The following is a 22,660-nucleotide window of genomic DNA, read 5'->3' as shown; positions in this document are numbered from 1 at the left end:
CAGTCTTTATCGAACGTGTAGTTTTATTTAGCCTACATTCAAAATATGACTGTACGGTACACCATACCTGTGTTTTACTGTGGATGCTTTGTCGTAGCATCTGTGTAATCTACCAGTGTAAAGTTTAAATATTTATGTGAGATCTTAACGCGCTCAACAAGTGAAACGGAAACATTAACAGAATCCACACGAATTACTCATTTATAATTGGCATTAAATTAATTTGAATTTGCAAATCTTAGATCAAATACACACGGGGATAATGACTGTTAGGAAAGCCATTACTATACAGCCAGATGTTACTCTGATTCCAGCTGTGCACGAGTTTAATGGCGTCTAAGATGATATCCTGAAGGAGAGGAAACCAGCACACGTGTGTTCAGCTGTTCGCCAATTTAGGGTATGGAGTAAAAACTCCTGCAAGGGGGGGGGAGTTTTAACACACTTAACCCGAATGGTTCTAAGAATGGCCCAGTAAATGCATTTGAAAAGCCATTTAGGGAATAATGTCTCTTTGAGTAAAAGGTGCAGTTCAAGCAACTGTTTCATTTTGTCCACGGCACAGGAATTCACTTCTATTGGAAATGGTTTCCCTTTTTTTCCTGACGTAGACGTTTAACCGCCACGAAATGTATAATTCGTGTAAAATAGGTCATCGGGAATACGAAGGAGACTTAACCGTATCACATAAAAGTAAGTGGGCAAGAAAAAGTCGTCATATCATTTGAAATATTGGAAATTGGGTTACACGTTCCTTTGACAAATCAAAATGAAGTGTTTGAATAAATTACCATATACCTCATGTTTCGGTCCACCTGCCTAAGCCGCTAGTTTGCGATAATCATTTACTTCATAAGATTGACAGGCGAAGCAACCAATGAGGAGGAGGAGGGATGTGACAATGAGGCGGGGCCTAGACGGGCAGACATCCTGACGCAAGTTGATGCAGAGTGCCTTGTCGGCGACTGGCGAGAGCGCACGCCAGTTTGGAGTACGGGTCGTACTGGCTTTGTGTTCCCTTTTAATTACGCTTCCGTTTATTTTATTCAATGCAGCGGCTAAACAAATATATTTCTGGATGTTTTATGGCGCCATACCGTATTGTACCTGAAAAGGCAAAGACAAATGGTGAAGGAGGTGAAGAAAAACGGAGATACTAACTTGATTAAAAACGCTAAGACGTAAAATACAAAGGAATGCAGCATTTATGACTGGGAAACACTTTTTAGTATTTTTTTGCAAAACCACTCGACTGGGAGCAGTTTCCGGAGATCTTCCATAGCAATTTTAAGATTCTTGTTCTGGCATTTGCGGTTCCTTTATGAAAAATCAATGCACACGTTGTGTGCTTTGATGAGTTCGTAAAAGTCATCATTTTGTGGCGAGTAAATTGGACCGGGAGACTTTTGGAAGTGGGTAACAAAGGGAATACCTAAAGGTGCCCGGGGAAACGTCTCCTATTTTTTCACACTTTTGTCTTTGCCGGAGAATCAAGATAAATCATGGATTCGTGCAAAACGTAGAATAGCAATAAAAAATACATTTCATGAGAAGCGCTTGTCTCCGTAATATTGCTACACAAGTTACCTGCATCGGTAGCGCGGTAGGACTTTCAGACATCTGAAGGTAAACGTCGAAAGCATAGAAGGATCAGAATTAAAATTCAGCCTATTTTCGGCTGGTCGTTCGTGAATTTTGGACTGCGCATCTGTCGTTTTGACTTGCAAGATAACGTCGCCTGACATTTTCTTTCCTTTTTTTGTAATTCAGATACATTTGCCCCTATGGACAGTCACTAATGTGAGAAAGCTGAATGGCTGACGAGTCCGCCGGCGTTTAAGAGAGACGCATAACTGCATATCGACGGATGCATTTTGGTTTCTAAAAGCAAGCAGATGTGTACAAATACGATCGCCTCGACAGCCATGGATCGACCGCTCTGGAGTCTGCTAGCAGCGTTATGGATAGCCCTTTTCAAGTTTACCCAGCTGTCCACGGCAGAAGAAGGTAATAGAAAATAAACACATGTTGATTATTTAACGCAAAGCAGGGGTTAGCTATGTAAACATTGTGGTGAGTCTTCAAGCGTTGGGTTATAAAATCATCCAGACTCCTACTCTGTTAATGTTTACAAATCAAACTGTTTTTAATGTTCTTAAACCGTTAATGGTTATTCAGTGCAGCTGCTTTGGACTGGCAACAATGCAAAGTTTCCCCCTTGCGATTCATGCAGTTACGATTATATTCTTGATCCACAATATCGTGTTTGTAGTAGAGAATCGTTACTTTATAAATTAAATAGGGCGTTCTGATGACTACGATGAGGTCTAGTGGTTTAATTAAATTCAACACCAGTCTTTAACAACATAGTCTCCTTTTCAATCATGTAACGATACGTTGCAATCCGATTATATAACTGTTCTTTTTAATGATTACATGAAAAGCACAAATATTAACGCCTGCGTGCAATTTTGTGTTTGTTTACTGCATTATTGCGTTTAGTCTGTATTTCAAACCGCGCACGAATATATACGATGTGTCAACATACATTTGTTTTATTGCCCTAATATTGGTTGTTAGTTTAAAAACATGCGCTTTTCGTAATCAGTAGTTCGTGAATGGTTGGTTTTGTTATTGGTGGTTTGTTGTATAAACATGCCAGTAAAAAAAAAACTGGTAAGGGCCCTTTGTTAATCATTCTTTATCTAGATAATCTTAACTTCCTTTACACCAGTGACCAGTATTGCCCAAGCGCACCGTACTTTAGTAACCAACACGTGCCTGGCCTATACTGCCTATTGAAAAATGCTGATTTACTACTGAAGAAATGTATAATGTTTTATTATTATTATTATTTATTTTTTAGAAAAATCAAACAAATTTAAATGCAAAGATCAATCCAATGTTTAATCATATATGGAACAGAGGGGAGCGTCATTTCATACAGATACTTGAAAGCAAAGCAGTATTGGTTACATATGAATGTGTCAAACATTATGATTCTCGTCTTAGATCCAATTGGTCGTGTTATGAAGGCAGTTATGAAGGAATTAAGCCGTTGGCATTTGCGCTGATATGCATTGATCATAACAGATATTAGACGTTATTTAGTGCGCCGTTTTGATTGCCCTGGATGTCACTGTTGGCCTTGACCCCAGAATGTGTAAACAACACATACACATTACTCAAACCCAGGTTCGTGGGGAGTCAGACCTTGAGTCAAATATTTTGTTGATCCTGTGAACTGCATGTCATTTCTTGTCAGGGCTCATTCTGAACTAGACGATAAGATCTACCAGTGTGCCTGGAGCCCGATGAGGAATATTCACAAAAAAATAATTATTAGTGGTGATCAAAGAGGCTCCGGGAAGCCACTAGCAGACTAATCAGAGCTGGCACTGCGTTGGGTTGGACCCAGCGCTCTGTAGTGTTTTGCACACTTGCAGGGCGGGGGATGGGTGGCAGTCTATGCAGTGGGTTTTGATGTGTCATGAATGGCCTGAGTCCTTCCATGAGTTTTTTTTCTTTTTTTCTTCCCCAAGTCACTTAAGTGATATTTAGCCTTCTATAATGTACCAATCTGTAATGTAGCCGGCTCCAGATGTCTGAACCCTCCAGATTGAATGACAGGAAGTAACTGTACAGTCTTTGCTTATTAACGTCAACATAAAGGCCAGACTTGTTTACGAGGCGCCGGCGCTTCTCTTTTGTAGCATTCTGGTGGAGTAGGTGGATGGAGCCCTTCTGTGAGCACGGGGTTTGTTTGTTGGGGCGTCACGCCGTCTACGGGAAGGTGACCCCCCGCGGCGTGGCCAACGCGGTTTCCAGGATCTCGCCCCGATGCCGGGGAGAGCGAGACGGATCAATTGCGGGTCACGCGGATTAGCTGGACGTTTCGTGCCGAGGTGGCGACACCTGGTCCCCGCCGGCCGCGATCAATTAACGCGAGGCCGCTCGCAGGCCCGGATTACACCCGGTGGCCGCTCGACGGGATTCCCATCATGCATTGCGCCATCACACGCGGCGCGGCCTACAGACTGATCGCGTGGCGAAGGTGACCTGGCTCCATTTTTTAATTCTTTTTTTTCTGTACCATTGAGATCGATACTGAGAAACCTCGTGACCTGGCTGGTTTTCTTGCTTGGGTCGGTCCCCTTAGAACAGCCGGGAGCAGGCGGTTCGAATCCGAGACAGGATCAGGGCCGAGACTTCCAGCAGGATCACGGGAACGGGGTGGAGATCCGCCTAGTTCACACGCGGGATGGGCACGGGCAGTCCGGTGGGAGGACTAGGAACTTTCCACCTTCCCACAAAAGTTCCCAACTAGGAAATCAGCTGCAGGTGAGCAAATAGGGCGTATCGTTACCCAGGCAGCAACCGGAAAGCCAGACACAACTTCTGTTTTAAAGAAGCCAGAATTATCCAGAATTAAAATTTTTAAAGGGGGGTGGCTCTGTTGCGGTAGTCACTGCACCCTTGGTGCGAGCCTGGACTAGCATTAGCCACGTCACACTTAGTCGAGGACGGAGAGCATTAGCCGCGGCGGAGGGGGGGGCGCCGAGCGGCTGGCGCTAATGACGAAGGCACTCGCCCACGTCGCGGGGCTGCGCTCCCCTTTCCTCCAGCCTGTTTGGACTGGCGGTGTTTTCCTACATTTCGAATCTCGTCTGCTAATGGTGTGCTAAAGCGAGCTCATTTTATGCTATTAATTTGCCCGGCGGATGCTGTTATCCGCAGTGATTTAGTGAGCCCACCGTTTTACTTCTGACCTGTTTATACAGCTGGAAATTTTACCGAGGCAATTAAAGGCAGTTTAAGTGCCTGTCTCTAAGGTACAATGGCAGCAGCCCTCCTGGGACTCCCACCTGCTTGGATGTGGATCCCTTTACCGTTACGCAGAATCCTACTCTGTAAAACGTTTAAACGTTTGTCGTGGCATTTGCGTGTGTCCTTAGGAGACAAACACAGAGTGCATTTTACTTGATTGTTGGGTCTGGGGGGAGGGGGGTCTTCTGAATCAATTTGGACACAGCATTTTCAAGACTGCTGGAGTCTTGAACAAATATACCAGGCTGTCTATTTAACTTTTGGAATTGAAAAATATTTTCATTGCAATTCCTGTGATAATTCTTACGATATTTTGGTTGTTGGTCAGGCCTCTGAATTTTCAATTGAATTCCTGTCTAGGTCATCCTACTTCCTCGCCACTACTTACACCCAAATGGCTAAATAAATCATGATAAAAATAAACATTAGTTTATCTTTCCACCTGTGTCTGCCGAAAAGCGTTACGCCCGTATAAATCACTCCAATACAATCAGCTTCAATGCCATCTCACGTCACTTTTAAATTATTTAGCGGTGCAAGTTCGTTCTTGTGCTAGTCTCTCTTCGTATGACTGGCAGCGCGTTTTAATCTCGCGTGTATGGGAATGGGCGTTAGCCTCCCGTATGTGATTTCCTTTCAATCTCGTTTACAGAAGTGGCCCTGCATTTTAAAGTGGCACGCAGGGGGTGTTGTTTTTAACACAAAAAAATTGGGCTGCGAGTATTAGTGCATGAACAGTAAGTGGCTCTCAGCTCGCCGTGAAAATAATCAGTGGGAGTAAAATGACACACTGCCCAGCGATCGATTGATTTTTGTTACAGGGTGGAAAGAATATCATTGTGAAAACTAATGGGAAGGCGGGGTATGACGTGCGGGGTCGATTACATTGCCAAAAGACAAAAAAAATTAAGCAGAAATTTAATCTTGCTGGGCGAGAACCACGAAATCTTAAATCCTTCTTGTGGGAAAACGTCAAGAGTTTGAGTGGCAAAAAGAAGAATCCCTTAAAAGCAACAGTGGCAGTTAATGAGAGAAGCGGGGTGAATACAATCAAATCCGCCTTTGAAAATCATTCTTTAAGTTCTGTTATCCTGAAAAGAAACTTTAAGGCGCTTATCCCTTTCTCCTCTTTCTCATTTCCTTCCCTTCTTTCGAGACCAAAGTGCCTCCAAGTCGCTTTGCTCCTGGATCTTCTCAATGTCCTTCCCACAAAGGGACGAGAAGAAGGAGTGAGTGCGGAGAGGCAGTGCCATTTAGGCGGAGGAGTGAGACTCGCTCACCGCCTCTTTTGTTTTCCCGTTGTTCGCCTTGTCCCCCCCTGTCCCCCGCACGGTGTTTGCAGTCGCCGCCCGGATCCCCCGCCGCGGAAATGCGGATCTAGTCGTCGAAATCCCATTAAACGGAACCGATTTTTATATGAAAAGGGATTTGCATTTAAAGCGAGCCGCACCACGCCCGTATCTCTCCCGGTCGTTTAATCCCATGATTACCCCCTTGACGAGTTAAACAGCCGTCGACTTTGACTGCTGGGTTGGGGAGACCTCGTTTCGGCGACTCCTGGTCAGTTGGTCCCCCTCCGCTTTTCCATATACGGTTTAATAAATTGCCTGTATCCGTACAAAAATAAAACCCAAGACAGAGTGCGATTTTCCCTCATACTTTAATAGATACATGCACGTATATCATAAATCACGGTCGACGGGAGATTTTTTTTTTTTTTTTACGAAAGACAAACTTCAGATTACATTTGCAACAAGGCGGAACACAGTTTTACTATGTTAATTTTAGTATATGGAAACCTCATCGCGGACTGTTCCTATGAATAATTTAAGGGCTTAAGAAGTAGTTCCCATGCGACTTTGCCTTTGAAAAATGAATTTGTGTGTTTTGCGCGATTTTTTTTTGTTTTTTTTGGTCTTGTTAGTGTAGAATATGGGATTTCTTTTTATGTTTTTTTTTCTCCCTGAGCTTTATGTAGTGATATTGTCAGCATTCTATTTAGTATTTTTGGCCTTTTGTGTTTGTGGAGTATTTGAATGTGTTGCCTTCATTTCAGCATAGAGAGTGAGTTTTCTCTTTGAGGGGCCGTTACCGGCTCCCTCTTTTCATGAATGGATCTGTCAGGCTCGCCTCATTTTCGCTCCCGTTGACACCATCAACAGCCTGAGAGGCGAGACATGGAGAGAGTTGGCACAGAACGCCAACCCCCCCCACCTCCCACGCATACAACTCCCAAGGAGGTTCGGCTGGAGAATCGCAATGGGGAAATGCACAGCGGGACGGGAACCCAAATAATGCTGTGGGGGCTACGTCAGGCGTGTGCAATGGAGGCCATAGTTTCGGAGTGTAAAGTCGTGGGAAATGGCAAGAGAAGTGTAATGTCTGCGGGTTAATCATAAACCGGGAGTGTGCTAATCTCGCCGTGATCCGCCGCCCTGGCTGGGCCGGGTCCCCGTGCGCGGTGAGTCTGCGCGTACGCGGCTACGTCTGCGCAGTTTGTCCTCGGCGGGGTCACGATCCGGGAGAGTGTTCGGTGCCTGGCCTAACGAACCGCGGCTGAAGGGACCGCAGGTCCTCGGCCTGGTGGCCGACGGGTGCCCATCTGCTGCCTGGCTAAAATAATTCCCCTTGAAAAACAAGACACACCGCATGTTTGCCCCCCCCTCCCCTCCCGCTGGCCCGGTACCTAACGCCTCTTTGGTGACCTTACCCCCCCCAGCACTCCCTCACATGGCCAGCACAGGGCTCATGCACCGGTGTTCATTAATCCGGCTCGTTCTGTAGCACCCCCTCCCCTCCCCAACAACAACGAGGCTCCAGAAAGCGGGTTTGCTGGCGGGCGCATTCGAAACGTCGCGGGTCGGCCGCGATGCCCCAAACACGGCGTTCCTGAAGCGCCCGGTCCTCGTTCTCCACCCCCACGCAGTTTACAGTGTGGGGAGCCTTCGAGAGCAAGGTGGAGAGTGCTTCACGAGTCCTCTAGTTATTTTTAAAAAGGCACAGGGGGGTGGTGGCAGGATGGGGGGGGGGGGTACTTGTCAAAGCTGCTGTTTGCTTGGGTCTGCTGGAGGAAAATAAGAAAAAAAAATGAAGACTCTGGGATTAAGATGAAAGAACCCCCCCCCCCTTCCCCGCGCGCGGTGAGAGAGCCTCCGCCGACCCGTGGCACCCCCGTGTGCCTTGCCGTCAGACAGCGGCCGCCGTTCCTTCCCGATCTCACGCGGCCGCGCTTGGCTGCGGATTATTCCGCTCATCTGGAACCCGATGCCGATTCTTCGGATGCCAGCTTTCAGGCGCCCGCCTCCCAGTGCAGATTAGTCACACAGGGCTCTGTGTGTGTGTGTGTGTGTGTGTGTGTGTGTGTGCATGTATCTGCGTCTTTTTGGAGCTTTTGGGTCCCGTGTACATCTGCTCTGCTCTCTTACTGCACGTGAGCCCAGTCCATAGTGAGAGAGGCCTCCCCAGCAAAGGTCCAGTGTAAATATTACACTTGGGACAGGCAAGGGCGGGGTGGGGGGGAAGTAAGAGGAAGTTGAGACCTACGCTGTAATGATCGGGTTAAGCAAACACCCCTTAAAGAGATTGAAACTATTTTTTTTTGTTTTGCTTTGGCCTTCAGTCACTGAGGAAAAAAATAAGGCCGTGAATGCGGAGGAGAGGGTGAGGATTTTTTTAGGGAGGGGGGCATGGTGGCAGACTGCACAGTTCTGGCAGTGGGATATGAGGAGTGTGCCCCTCCCAACTCTCCTCTCCTCTTCTCTCCTCACCACCAGAGTGGCACTTCCGGCACTCACCTTTTTACTGGTGTAAAAAGTGAATCGGAAATTGGAACGAGACGCGGTCCTCTCATTCCAGAGCAGCTGGGTGGTACCAGAGATCACAGGCGAGCACCAGGAAGTGTGTTTGCACAGTAAGCAAGCGTCCCTGGGGTACCAGCTTACTGGGTAAAGAGATGGCGCCGAGCCCGAGCCGAGGGTGCTGGGCAGCAGATGTTTGCGGGAGCGAGTGAGTGTGCGCGCGCGCTAGATTAGCTCGGGTGTGTTTCCGCGTCTGCGGCTGCCCTCCGCGTGCTTTGCTGCGCGATCATGTTTTTTTTTTTTCCCCCGCTTCGCTTTGATGTCCTGGCTGCTTGCTGTCCCTCCCTCCCCCCTCCTTCTGCCAGCGTGGGGTACGGGGGGGGACGCGGGAGGAGAAGGGCTGCCTAGAGCTGGAGCATAGCCACGAATTGGCAGGGAAAGGGGGTACGGCGGGGCGCTTTCGCCACCAGTCAGCGGTATCTCGCTTTCTGGTTCGGCGTCCGACTTAATGGGAAACAGACTCATTAGTTACATGACAATTATGATAATCATCATTAGAAATTAACGTTGCAGTCATTTATAATTGTGTTTTTTTACGCATATCCCGCTAAACCAAGAAATTGCGGATGCCGATCCAAAACATTTCCCTCAGTTTGTGTGGAATTTCCCCCCACCAACTTCTACATCCCCCCCCACGAAAACTCACCCAAGCATCATGCACTTTTTTTTTTAATAAAGATAAAGAATAATTTGGTTGCCGGCGTCAGGGTCGTTTTTTCCACTCGGTGGAAAATGAAAGGGCTTTTCTTTTTTTGTTTGAAATCATTCCCTGGCTTGCGGCTCCATCTCTGTGGAGGTGACATTTTGCTTTTGTTCTTGGTCCAAATGTAATTTTATTTATTAATTTAATTTAATGTTTTTTTAAGAGAAGCCCTTCAGGTGATCAAAACGGCCCGGCCCGGCCCTGGCAGCGAACGGCGATCAGACCCCCATCGTAACGCTTCCGGGAACATTTTCAGTAACGTTTCCTCAAACACAGATCTTTTGTAAAAGACGGTTTTCTGTGAGGTTTTCCCCAGTGCCCCGTGTTTGCGGGGCGCATGCGTTGTACAGGCATGTGGAATTCCATACGGGTGTGGCAGTAAGTGTGTGTTGTATGTTTTCCAGCGTCCTAATCCGGGAGCACAGAAGCATGCTTTTTTTTTTTTTTTTTTTTTTTTAATTATTAATATATACCTGGGCAGACTTGGCCAGGCGAGCCATTCGGACACATTTTGTGAAGGTGGTCCAAAGGAGTTTAGAATTTTGGTGCTGGGGGGGGACCGGGGGGGTGCATTTGTCCCTCCGCCCATGTAGAGCCCCATCCCGCTGTTTGTGTGTGTGTGTTTTGCCCGAGTGCAAGTACCCTGCAGGGTGATAATCAGAAAAATATTTGGCACCTGGCTCAGGAGGGCGACGGCGACCGGCAGCGTGGGGGACGAGGGGGACGAGGGGCTGCCCATCTGCTGCCTGACTGAAATAATCCCCATTGAAAAGCAAGGCACACTCACACATACACTCATACTGACCTCCGGGGTCCTACACAAAAAGGCCTCACTGACTCCCTCCTCCGGCCTGCTGAGTGACACCCAATGACCCCTCCCTCCATCCTCGTACCAACCCCCCCCCCCCCCACACACACACACAAAGTGAGGAGAGGCCAGGGGGGGCCTGCAAGGGAGATTAGCACTAAAATCGGCCGGCCTGATCTCTGAGCTCTACATTTTTCGCACTGAGGGGCTCTTTCCACCCCCCCTCCCCCCTCCCGGTCCAGACACACCTCGTCCCACCCCCCCGGCATTTTCACACACTGAGATACGGAGGCCTTTTTTGTTTCTCTGTCGGTTTTTTTAATATATATACACCTTTGATGGCATTGAAAACAGACAATCCTTTTGTGTAATATAAGTTAGTTATTGATGCTGCTGTCCCTTATGGGTAAATTTTAAAGAAAGCCTTTGTTGTTTCTTAAAATGAGGATATCGGTGGGAATTCTTCAGTTAAAGGGCGTCTTCCAGCCCCCCCCCCCCCCCCCCTTACAGTTTTATATTAATAACTTATGTCTCCTAACCTTTGATGATAAAACTCACCCCGATGGTCTGGAATTCCCCCCTCCCTTCATTGCTCCCATACCCACACACACTATACTGTACACGCCCCCCCCCCCTCCCATAGAGGGTCATTGTGTAATTGGTCCTCTGTGTCCCCCTTAATTAAAACACAAGGCTAATTACATCCTACACTCTTCCCTGCTTGGAATCACTGTCATTTTCCTATTAAACTCCAGAGTAGGTGAAGCAAACATTGGAGCGGTTTGGGTATGAGAAATAATATATTCGGAAGGAAAGTTGAGAAGCCATAATTTAAGGGGTAGAGGAATTGTCTCCGGGGGGGGCCGTCTGCAGCGGGAGCCCGGAGTGTTGCCGCCGTCGTCCTGCAGGCTTCCTGTGTGCCGGGGCTGCTTCTGGCAAGACCGTCCCGGTTCCGTGCGGAGCTGGAGCGGGAACCCGCCCGGTGAGCTGTACCCAGGGCACGGCGGTCTCCGGGGTTCCAAACCTGTTCTCGGGATCCCCTCCCCCCACTCTCACTGCCTGGGCGGCTTTGTTTGCATTTTTTAGCGAAATCTCGCTGGCGTTTGATGTCCTGTCTCCCAGCCTAGAGTTCCTGTGTTGCTGGGCCGTGATGCTCTCTCCTGTAATCGGAGCCCGAGCTGCGGTTATTTAATTTGCATCTTTACATACGCAGTTAATTTAGATTCTGTAATAAAATAAAACAATGACGTGGTTTCTCGACAGATCCTGCAGCCGTTCCATTCCAGAGGAGGTTTGCTTTGTCCCCTCTGTCCCTGATTTGGTTCTGGGTTTGTAGCCGTGTAGCTGTGGTCTGTCACAGGTACCGCCAGGCCAAGCCGGGCTTGGACCCATTCCCCCAGCGTGGCCCTGGGTCCTGTCAGCGTGGTTTAGTTTGCGTTTTGGGCGGGGGCACCCACAGAGGTCAGCCGTTACCCCCCCCTTTCCCTCTTCTGATTGGGCCTCTGGTCTCAGTCACAGAAGCATGGGCCGGCCTGACAGGCAAGCATGACATCAACCGGCAACAAGGGCTGCTTTTGTCTGACGACGTCCCCAGCTCCTGCGGAGTGGGGGTTAGGTTCACGACCCGTGGTCCGACAGCAGCTCCGTCTGAGTCTCGGGGCTCTCGTGGGGATTCTGTGGCCTGTCACCGACGGGTCTGGGAGGCAGTGGATCTGGTGTGTCTGAGCGTTACTGTTTTCTCTAGATTTAACACACATGCTGTTAAATTATTCATCTGATATCCTCTCTTTTTCCGGCAAAGTGACTTACATGGCAGATGTGCCAAAATAAAATTTATCCATCTACCAGTGCATTAAAAAAGAAAAAGCACTTAACCGGGGGCTGGGAAGGCGCGTCCCCCCCCCCCTCCTAAATCACATTCCGCCGACGCAGCTTTGACTGAGCGGCAGGCAACATCGCCGTAGCGATGTGTAACGGGCCGCCTTAAGGATCGCTAAGCGATGTGTAACGGGCCGCCTTAAGGATCGCTAAGCGATGTGTAACGGGCCGCCTTAAGGATCGCTAAGCGATGTGTAACGGGCCGCCTTAAGGATCGCTAAGCGATGTGTGACGGGCCGCCTTAAGGATCGCTAAGCGATGTGTGACGGGCCGCCTTAAGGATCGCTAAGCGATGTGTAACGGGCCGCCTTAAGGATCGCTAAGCGATGTGTAACGGGCCGCCTTAAGGATCGCTAAGCGATGTGTAACGGGCCGCCTTAAGGATCGCTAAGCGATGTGTAACGGGCCGCCTTAAGGATCGCTAAGCGATGTGTAACGGGCCGCCTTAAGGATCGCTAAGTGATGTGTAACGGGCCGCCTTAAGGATCGCTAAGCAAGACGAGCCGTCGACGAATCAAAGCCCTCTGTTGGATTCTGGGGTTGCCGATGGCGATCCCACCCGCGGCGTGATGCACCAAACTCAAGCGAGTCCTGGGTGGAAGTAGGACCCATGGCCGTCCGTCCATTTTGCACGTGTGAAATGTTGAGGCTTTGGGTGGCCGTCGAGGTGCCCGTGGCGGGCGGGCGGGCGGGTGTGCGCCTCTGTGTGTGTTCCTGTGTTTTCACACCACAGCACTCTGCTTTTCGCTTAGCCTTCAGTTACTCCTGATGTAATAATGTGAAACTTGGAGCTTTTTAGTTTGTGAGATTTAAAAAAAAAAAAAAAAAAAAAAAAAAATGAAGAATGAGTGCAGTTGGAGGAGCTTGGAGGGGACCCAGAGCAGGGCGCCTGGCGTTCGCGAGACCCAGATCCGCGAGCGAGCGCCTGCCCGTCTGGAGTCATTCTTATTTTTTCGCTTTTATTTTCCGTGCAGAAATGCAGCTCTTCTGTCTCATTCTGTCCCTTCATAGTGTCTGTCTGCTGTTGTCTCTGCCTCATTTGTTTCCCTCCCTATATAGCTGGTCCTGTCTCTGCCCGCCTGTTCCCCTGTCTGTCTGTGCCTGACTGTTTTTGCCCATCTGTCTGTTCTTGCTTGTTGCCCCGGTCTCCCCCGTCTCTCACTGCCAGTATATTTCCCCGTCTGTCTGTTCTTGCCTATTTCCCTCATCTGCCCACATTTTTCCCTCCTGTCTATCTGTGCCCTAATCTCCTGTCTGTCTCTGCCTGCCTGTTCCCCTGTCTGTCTGTCTCTGCCTGCCTGTTCCCCTGTCTGTCTGTCTCTGCCTGCCTGTTCCCCTGTCTGTCTCTCTGCCCGCCTGTTTCCCCTGTCTGTCTGTCTGTCTCTGCCCGCCTGTTTCCCCTATCTGTCTGTCTGTCTGTCTCTGCCCGCCTGTTTCCCCTCCCTGCCTGTGTTCCCCCGTCTGTGTGTCTCTGCCTGTCTGACAGCACATTAAGCCTCTGTGTGTGTGATTAACCCCCCCAGCTGCTCTCTTCCATGCCGCCGTCATGCTGCTGACTATGACAGAGTGTGTTCAGCCTGCAGCGGGCTGCCGCCCCCCCTTTCCTCTTCTCCGAGTCGGATCCCTGTGATCCGTAGCGACACCCCCGGGTGCGTAAACACGACACACCCTGGCATAATGAGCCGACGTGCAGGTGCGCGCCTGTGGCCCGGCTGCCTCGCTGTTCATTTACCCCCCCCCACCCCCCCCCCACACCCCTGCTGGCCCCAGCTTCAGACTGCACTTGGCATGTTCTGGTGAGAAAAGCTAACGGCTAATGGCTGTGGGAGTGGCTCAGCCACACAGGAGTCAGCTGTGTGATGCTCAAACCACAGGAGCGGCGAGCTGGGTCTGTCCCAGTCTGTCCCCGTCCCCCTGTCCCTCACGATCAAGCCCCATGTCTCTCCCTCTCTGTCTCCCTCTCTTCCCCCCATCAGGCCCTGTCTCTTTCTCTCTCTCCTCTACATTTCGGGTTTGCCTCACTGAAGCACAAAAAGTGTTCTCCTATGACATCTTTGGCAGAAAGAGGTCAGACTTTCCGCTCTCTCACCCGGACCGTTCACCTGCCAGTGTCTTTCTTCTCTCCCCTCCTCTCCTTTCCTCTCCCTCTCTCCCTCCCTCCAGAGGATTCCTCATCTTTGTTCCTCTCTTCCTTCCTTTCATGTCTGCCGTATTCACTCGCTTTGTCTTCTCTTATTTCTCTTCACCCGTTTCCGTGCTGTCCCTGCCCCACCCCCCCAAATCCCCTGTCTCTGTCCCGAGCCCGTCTCCGTATCGCACGCGCCGTACATGTTCCGTTAGTGTTATAGTTTGGAACATGGATCACTGTTTTAGGCAACATCATGGCCAGGTGCAAAGGATTATGGGATTTTGTGGACACACCACGATTCTGACTGTCGAGCCATTTTCACAAAGCCTGCTCTTCCTTTCTCTGTCAGTTTCTTTCCGTCTTTACCCCTCGTCTTTCACTGGTCCCTGTCTGCGGTTCTTCCTAAACTTGTCTAGATGTTTTTAGCCCACACTGAATTTCTGCTTTACCTTTTCATGGTTTTCTCTTGTCCTCTTTCCGTCGTGTGTTCAACACAGATGACAAAAACTCCCCCTGATGTTTTTCCTCTTTTCCTTTATCCATCCTCTTTCCCCGCCTGCTATTTCTCCCTCTTCTCCTTCGCTTTCTTACTTCCTCCGATGCTGAGCTGAAAACCCCCATCTGTGCGCTCTCCTTTTTTTTCCCCCCCCCCGCTTTCATCCTCTCTGGTTTCCTCTCCTCCCTGCGCTCCCTCGTTCACCTCCAGCGTGCTGATCCTTTTATTCTCTGTGTTTGGATTTTGGTTATCAGCTCTCTGCAGCCTCCTCCACCACCCCCCCCCCCCCCCCCCCCACCTCCGCTTGGCGGATGGAGGGAACGAGAGACGGATAGAGAGAATGAGGGATCCTAACACTGAGGGAGAGGAGGAAGGAGAGGAGGGGGGAGCGGATTGAGGGAGGGGGGACGATTTGGCATGGTTGCAGCCCTCCCGCTCTGCCGTGTTGCAGCGCCTGCCGAGGTCACCCTTGTCCCCCCTAGGTGACAGAATCCGGCACCTGCGCGCTTCACATCGCGCCCCTGGTCCAAGCGGAGAAAAACAAATTATGTTTCAATTATACACACTTGGCTCTGCCTGGGGCGTGTCGACGGAGCGCTAAGCCGGGTTAGCCTGCGGTAATTAGGAAAGAAATTGTCCAATCACACCGGGAATGGAAGGCGTGCAGGTTAAAGCTGGGATGAGTAAATAGAGGGGTGGGGAGGGGGGGTTCTCTGGGATTTCATTTTCAAGTCGGGGAGCCCGCTTATGCAGACTCGAGGTCAGGTTACCGGAAGGTTCCCCCCGGGCCCGAATCGCGTACGGCCGTCCCACCTCTGATCCAGAATCCTCCGGGATCTCCGATGGGCCTCTCTGGAAGTCCGGAATGTGTTTTTCTTGTTGTCGGGGGTTGATTGAGAGAACCCCCCCCGCCCCCGCCGATGAATGAATAAATAATGGTAATTCTGATTTAGCTGCAAAATGAGCGCCACAGATGGAAAGGAAGGGAGGTGGGGGGGGGGGGGTGCAAAACTTAGTTTTCCGTGTAGAATTCATCAGCATTCCGACGGCGTGTGACATTTACGCGTCGTTCCGCGCTCCTGCTTTCCTCGGTCCCGGGTGTTGTGTGTGGGGGGGGGGGGGGCGTCGTGGGGAGTCTGCAGGCATTTTGGGAGGGTGGGGGGGTGAGTTGGGGGCCATGGGCTGGGCAACAACAAAAACCTGATTCATTTTTAATCAAAGCTGTGTGTGTGTGTGTGTCCTCTTTGAACTCCTGCACTTTTTTTGTGTCATGGACACGCGATGTGTGTGTTTCCGTGTGCATGTTGGTCTCCTGGCATGTGTGCTTGCACTCCTTAATGTGTGTGTGTGTGTGTGTGTCAGGGCTTAATGGCTGCCTGCCTGCCTTGTATTCTCTCTTCCTGTCCCCACCTTCCCCCTGCCTCTGTACCGGGGCTCACTCAGTGTGTATAAGTGTGTGTGTGTTGTGGATAATTTTAGATCTCGCCTGTTTTCCCACAGTTGGTGGCCCGCTTTGCCTCTGGGGGGGGGGGGGGGGTTGGCCTCTCTCTCTCTCTCTCTCTGAAATGAAGGGAAGAGGCAAACAGGAACCTGTGCCAGGCAGTCTACCTCCCATCTCACCCCCACCCTGTCCACTGGCTGCCCCCACGTTTACCCCACTCGCGCACACTTATCACCCGCCTTGTTAAGTAGCAGCCCATGCTGTCTGTGTGACACACTTTTCCACCAATCAGAGCTGCTTTCCCCTGCTTTGTGCCCGCCCACCTCTCCCTACCCCATCAAAGGGCTGTCGGGCAGCTTGGGCAGTTAAGGTTGGCCTGTTCTTGGATGCTGATAAGGCTGTCAGATCGGGGGGGGGGGGATGACCGTCGCCGTACCCTTGAGCGAAGTAATGAATATGCATCGACCGTAAAATATACCCAGATGTAGAAAGTAATTGTTAAGTTTAAAAAAAAAATATATCCCCACAACTTCTGATTGTCTGCTGTTGAGCTCTGTAATTATGAATGCAGATCCTAACCTCGTTCCCCCCCCCCTCCCCACCCCGCTTTCTCTGTCCTGCAGAGATCCTGATGAACACCAAACTGGAGACATCCGACCTCAAGTGGACGGTGTTCCCGCGCCTCAAACCCGAGGCGAGTCCCTCCACCGGCTGCTCGCTCGCTCGCTCCCTCCCTCCCTCCCTCCCTGTGCCGCTGCCAACGCCCCGATTCTCGCAGTTAAACCGGCTTGTGACCCTGCGGGGGGAAACCTGACGCTCCTCTGAGCTCCTGGCCTCTGCTCCATGTTTCTATGGCGACTACGCAGGGCCCCCGAATGTCGTGTGTGTTTTTGTACATGCTACAGCAGGGTGGTGTGTAGCGCAGCGGGTTTGGGACCTGTGCCCACATCCAGAAGGTTGTGGGTTCAGATCCCGCAGAGCAATTGCATCGCCGTAGGGCCCTGAACAAGGCCCGTATTGCTGTGTAATAAATGTAAATACAAAATGTTGATGATATAGACTATATAAAGATTGCACATTCCTCTTTGTGTGCTTTGTAAGCACTTTGCATTCAGCAGGGCGGAGTGCAACTTCGTAGTAGGTTGCAGATCTGCGTGGCTTTGTGTCCATAGGGTTGTGGGTTCGAATCCCACGTATGACAGAATAATCATGTCATCACTGGGCCCCTAAGCAAGGACCTTAACCCTGAAATGCTCTATAATAAATGTCAAATTGTTGGTAATTAATGTTTATTGTATTGTTGGCTTGTTTTAATAGTGTGTTCCTCTTTGTGTGTTTTTTAAACCCCCCCCAGTGGGAGGAGATGAGCGGGCTGGACGAGGACAACAACATCGTGCGCACCTATCAGTTCTGCCCTACGGACAGTTCAGGCAGCCACTGGGTGCGCAGTACCATGATCGAGCGGCGGGGGGCGTCGCAGGTCTACGTGGAGCTGCGCTTTACCATGATGGAGTGCTCCTCTCTGCCCACGCAGCTGCGCACCTGCAAGGAGACCTTCAACCTGCTGTACTACGAGGCCGAGGAGGATGAGGCCACAGCCACCTACCCAGCCTGGATGGAGAACCCCTACACCAAGGCGAGTGGTGGGAGGAGAAAGTTCTGGAAGCGGGTGGGTGGGTGGGGGGGGGAGGGGGCATGAGGTCACACGATCAGGAATGCAAGTATGTAAGATCTCACAGATGTCTGCCACATGCTACCCATGGACGCACAGAACGGCCATTGTGTTTATGGCCACAGCGGAGTTTCCATTAAAATCCTAACCTGTTCTGGTGCCAGTAGGGTGTCAGTTCTTATACCCCGAAGGTGCATTTTCCTGGTGAAGGGTTCCGCTCCATCAAAGGACTGCTTGTGAGTTAGTCTTGCCTCCCAGTGAAATAACCCCCGCCCCCGTCCCCCCCACAGGTTGATACGGTAGCGGCCGACTTCCTGCTACGCCGGGGAGGCGAGCGAAAGTTTAACGTGAAGACGCTGCGGCTGGGCCCGCTGACCAAGCGCGGCTTCTACCTGGCGTTCCAGGCCCAGGGCGCTTGCATGGCGCTGCTCTCTGTCCGCGTCTTCTTCAAGAAGTGTCCCGCCACCACGCGCGTCTTCTCCGCCTTCCCCGAGACCGTGCCGCGCGCCCTGGTGCAGGAGGCGCAGGGGGAGTGCGTGACGCACGCCGGACAGCAGGGGGCGCGGGCGCTGCCACCGCGCATGTTTTGCGGGGAGGACGGCCAGTGGGTGGGGCAGCCCAGCAGCACCTGCGCATGCCTAGCGGGATATGAACCCATGGACCGTGACGTGCGATGCAGAGGTGAGTGTCTTGAGGGGGGGGGGGATAGTTTGGGTCCAAAACATGGAGACGAGGACTTGGAGGCTTGTCCGAGTCTGTGAATGCTTAAACCTGGGGTAGGGCTGGTTTATTCATTAAGGAGGGGGCTGTGACCTGCTCATTCCCCCCCCCCCCCCAATCCTTTTTTGGGAGACTCTGGGGAGCTGGGTAAGGTGGTCCTTTCTGGGTCAGTGCCGTTCACCCGTGATGTTGGGGCTGATGGAATCAGGGAGGGAGTTTGTGTGTGTTGGCGGGGGGGGGGGGGGGGGCGGGGGGGTAGGTACTGGTGTGTAATCCTACTGGGAGTTTGTGGTTAATGCTCCCGATCTGGAGCCAAGTTGGGTAATAAGGGCAGAGCGAGTGCAGTACGACACGGGGGGGGGGGGGCGGATGATGCATGGAAAGGTAGCTGGATGGGGGGGGGCCAAGGGAATGGAGGATGAAAGAGGAATGGGAGACTGAATTTCATTTCGAGACGAGAGATCCTGGAAAAAAAATCCCCAGAGAGTCGGCCCTTCTCCCAGAATCCTCGTCCCTCCATTTGCATATTCAAAATGCTTCCCACCCTACTTCTCTGACCTTCCCTTAATGACCCCTGTCCTCGAAACGGTGGCCCCAGCATGACTAGCTCACTGCCACCAAACCCATTACTTCCCCACCTCTCTCTGACCACGCCCATGCTTGTCCTCGTTGCCGTGGCACCGGTATTCCCACCGGGAGCATGTTCTGGCCTTTCCCGTCCGCCTGACTTGCTCTCCCAGCTGAGGTGCGAGGCTAAGTTTGGTCTGAGGACGTGCGCGGGGGGGGGGGATGTGCGGGGGGGGGGGGGGCTGCCCTGTCTTTGTTCTGTTTGGTTTGGGAGCTCAGGCCGATAAACAAGCAGGAAGTCTGTCATCTGATTAGATCGAGGAGGGGGATACTAGTGACCACCCAGCTGCTGGGGGGGGGGCGCGTCACGACATGCTCGGCCTTCTCAGCTAGAGGGGGGGCGCACTGGTTAAGGACCCGTCACATGATCTTCGGAGCCCGACAGTCTTTAAGGACCGGACCCCCCCCCCCCCCCAATCTCATTTCCGTTGCGTGAGGACGCTGTACTTTGAGGTTAGAGTGGTTAATCCCAGAGGTCAAGACCCACGTAGAATTACGACATGGGGGTGTCCGCTGTGGTACGCGGCCCAGAACAATGACAACAATGAGGAAGGAGATGAAAGCGCCAGTAAAGACCCCCCCCCCCCAACTCAGTACATCAGTCCTATTGGACAGCCTGAAGAGCGGGGGGCCCTAGTGATGGCGGAGATGTGAAGGGGGTCGCGGGGTTAACTTGGGATGCAGTTGTCTACACGTGGAGGCCGCAGGAGCAGCTCAGGGTGGTGCGTGAGTACAGAGTACAGCGCTGCATCCAGAGCAGAGCGCTGCCACGGATCTTGTGAAAGGGTATGGGTAATATCTTGGATTACCCATAATCCACCACACCCTGCCACAATGCGGCACGCCTGGAGACCCAGGTGAACAAGTGGCTGCAAGACAGGCTTTTCACAAGGGCCCTTCTCCCGAAGCTCAACGATGTCCCCACCCCCGGCTGGGAGGGGGTGGGGGTCCCCCCGGCTGGGAGGGGCTGTTTAAAATGAAGCCCTCTTGAATAATCTGCAAATACCATTTGACTACACCAGGTATGAGAACCCCAGCTGTGCTGCATACTTCAAGGGCCAGCAGGGGGCATAGCAGTTAAGAGTACAGTTTCACGATCTGTCCGCTAGCTCATGGCTTACTGGTGGTCCAGCTATAGTGTCCCCTGAGGGAAGGTGCATAACCATGGTAAACTGCATCTGCAGAAACCAACGAAGTCGTCTTAGATAAAAGGTGTCCACTTCTGCAAAGCAACTAAATAGAAATGTATGAATATGTAGTCCAGAATGCGGGGAAGGTCAGAGCGTGTCAGAAACAGCATTACCCATAATCCCCTGGCTCCCCTTTCGGCCATGTTTGTGATACAGCTGGTATGTTTAAAGGCCTATGGGCAGTTTAAGGCATAACCCACTGCCGTCCGCCCCATATGACCACGCCGGCTGGTCTATCCCGTTTGTGGAGACTTTTCCGCTGCGGGCAAAGTTTGTTTGGGAAATGAGGAAGCGGGAGTGGTATTATTGGCTCTGAAGGAGTCCATCAGATCGCACCCGGTTAAATCACAAAGCCCTGTTTAAACAGTTTCTCTCTTTATGCTTGGCGGTGGAGAGGGTACTCTGGATCCAGATAACCCCCTCCCCCCCCCAGGAAACTGTTTGTTTCCTTTCAAGTGTGATTAGCGTCGTGTTGCCAGTGGATATTTTTTGTGTGTTTTTACCTGTTTTCGTTTTTTTCCCTCTTGAATGTTTGCATAAGCGGCGATGGTCAAGTGTCTCTTTGAAAAACATAACGGCAAAATTATGAAACTATAGATGCTGTTTTGGCAAGAGAGAAGGGGGGGGGGTTGCTTTCGTGATAAAATTCTCTTCTTGTCTAACAGCACAGTGTTTGTGAATTACACACGCCTGGACAGCAGATATTACGAATGGGACGACCCAGGTGATTTCGAACGTGGGATAATGTTTCAGTCGGAAAAAACAGAGGTTGGCTGGGGGTAGGGGGAGGGGAGGGTATTTTCCGATGTCGCGAGCGAAATTAGCTTCAGATTTTGGAGGTCAGTGAACCCAGCAAAGTCAAATTCCGATTTAATAAGCGCTTCATTAGTATGTTAAGTAGCGAGTGTGTATGTGATAGGGATGAAGAAGCAAACGAACGTGACAATTAGGGAATAAACAAATAACGAACGTTTCAAAAGAATGACGCGGAAATATGAAGTTATTTTCTCCTTGTTATTTTTCACTTTGGTCCAGCACTTTAAGCACAAAATTGGATGCCTGTTTTTTCTTTTTTTTTTCTCTTGTGACTTTTTAATTGCATTTTTAATGTGGGGGGGGGGCCGCAGGGGAGGGAGGTGTATTCTCTGCACGAGCATCATTGCCAAGCGCCCGCGGAACACAGTGAGACGTGCTGGATCCCGTTAGCCCGCTCCCGGCGAGCGTTCCTGCTCTGTCCGTGCCACAATCTGACTCGCCCAGCCCCCCCGCTCCCTCTCTGACGAGGGACGCTCGCCTAACTGAATATTGACATGCCGCGAGTTGTTACAGGCCGACTCACATGTGTGTCACGTGGCGGGTCAAAAGTCCCGCCATAGAAATGTAACGATCTCAGGACCTGTGGCATTCGGGACACTCTGGTCCGCCCCCTAGAGGGCTTCCTCAGAATTGCGACGGATTACATGCTAACACGCAGTATAATTTTTACATCTTTTTCTCCCACACACCCCCTCCCCGTGTACACATCTCTTGCCCGCTGCACATCTCTTCACGTGCATTGTCTGTCTCCCCCATTGTGACACATCCCCATCCCAGTCTCTCCCCCCCACCACCTCTGTTTCTCCTTCCTCTGGTGACACGCGAAGGTCACCATGGGGTCGCATTCCAGATGGCGCGTGTGAGATAATGCGAGGTCTCACCCTGCCCCCCCCCCCCCCCCCACCCTTTCCCCATTAGCATTAGCTGTTGCTGAGCTGCTACTCGCTGACGGCGAGATCAGCTCTCCCTGTCTGGACTTGTCCGGCATGTAAACTCCGCTGATGGTTCACCCCCCCCCCCACCGCTTCCCTGCTGCCACTAGTGAAGGTGCAGAGTTAAAAGCGCCTTTCTAAATTCAAGTGCCTCTATTCCCAAACAGCTGCCCAGTTTGGCGTGTGAATAGCGTGTAAATCTCGTCCCCGTGTCGCGTTAACGCACCGAAGTGCTGTGGCACGAGAACCAGCACCCCGTAAATCTGTCCCAGTTTGTACCAAACTCCTAGGCTGCCCGAGTCTGTTTATAAACCCTGCCCCCACCCCATTTGTCCCCTTTTTTCAGATGTTAATAAACCCCAGCCTCTCTCCACTCTCTGTGTTTACATATGCCCTGTGGTGCTCTCCACTTAGCACGTATTCTTGTGGAAATTCACCTTGTGGGCAGCGAATGTTTAACAAAGACGGGGACCATTCATATCCCCTCCTCCCACCCCCCACGGAAAAGGAGGGCCTCTTCCATCACGATGATGTCATCTGGTTCACATATTGGCCTGACGTTTTC

General features: G+C 51.1%; 1 protein-coding gene across 1 annotated transcript in view; it reads left to right on the top strand.

The window, feature by feature from the left end:
• Positions 1 to 945: 945 nt before the first annotated feature.
• ephb4a (eph receptor B4a) overlaps positions 946 to 22,660 on the top strand; it is a 33,539-nt gene continuing 11,824 nt past the window's right edge. Inside the window, 4 exon segments of the mRNA XM_072706768.1 lie at positions 946 to 2,007; positions 16,762 to 16,832; positions 17,493 to 17,774; positions 18,101 to 18,491. Coding sequence (XP_072562869.1) covers positions 1,896 to 2,007; positions 16,762 to 16,832; positions 17,493 to 17,774; positions 18,101 to 18,491 — 856 coding nt within the window. The 5' untranslated portion in view covers positions 946 to 1,895.

This window comes from Paramormyrops kingsleyae, chromosome 24, assembly GCF_048594095.1.
Source record: "Paramormyrops kingsleyae isolate MSU_618 chromosome 24, PKINGS_0.4, whole genome shotgun sequence".
In the NCBI taxonomy this organism is placed as follows: Eukaryota; Metazoa; Chordata; class Actinopteri; order Osteoglossiformes; family Mormyridae; genus Paramormyrops; species Paramormyrops kingsleyae.
This window is presented reverse-complemented; position numbering and strand designations above follow the sequence as displayed.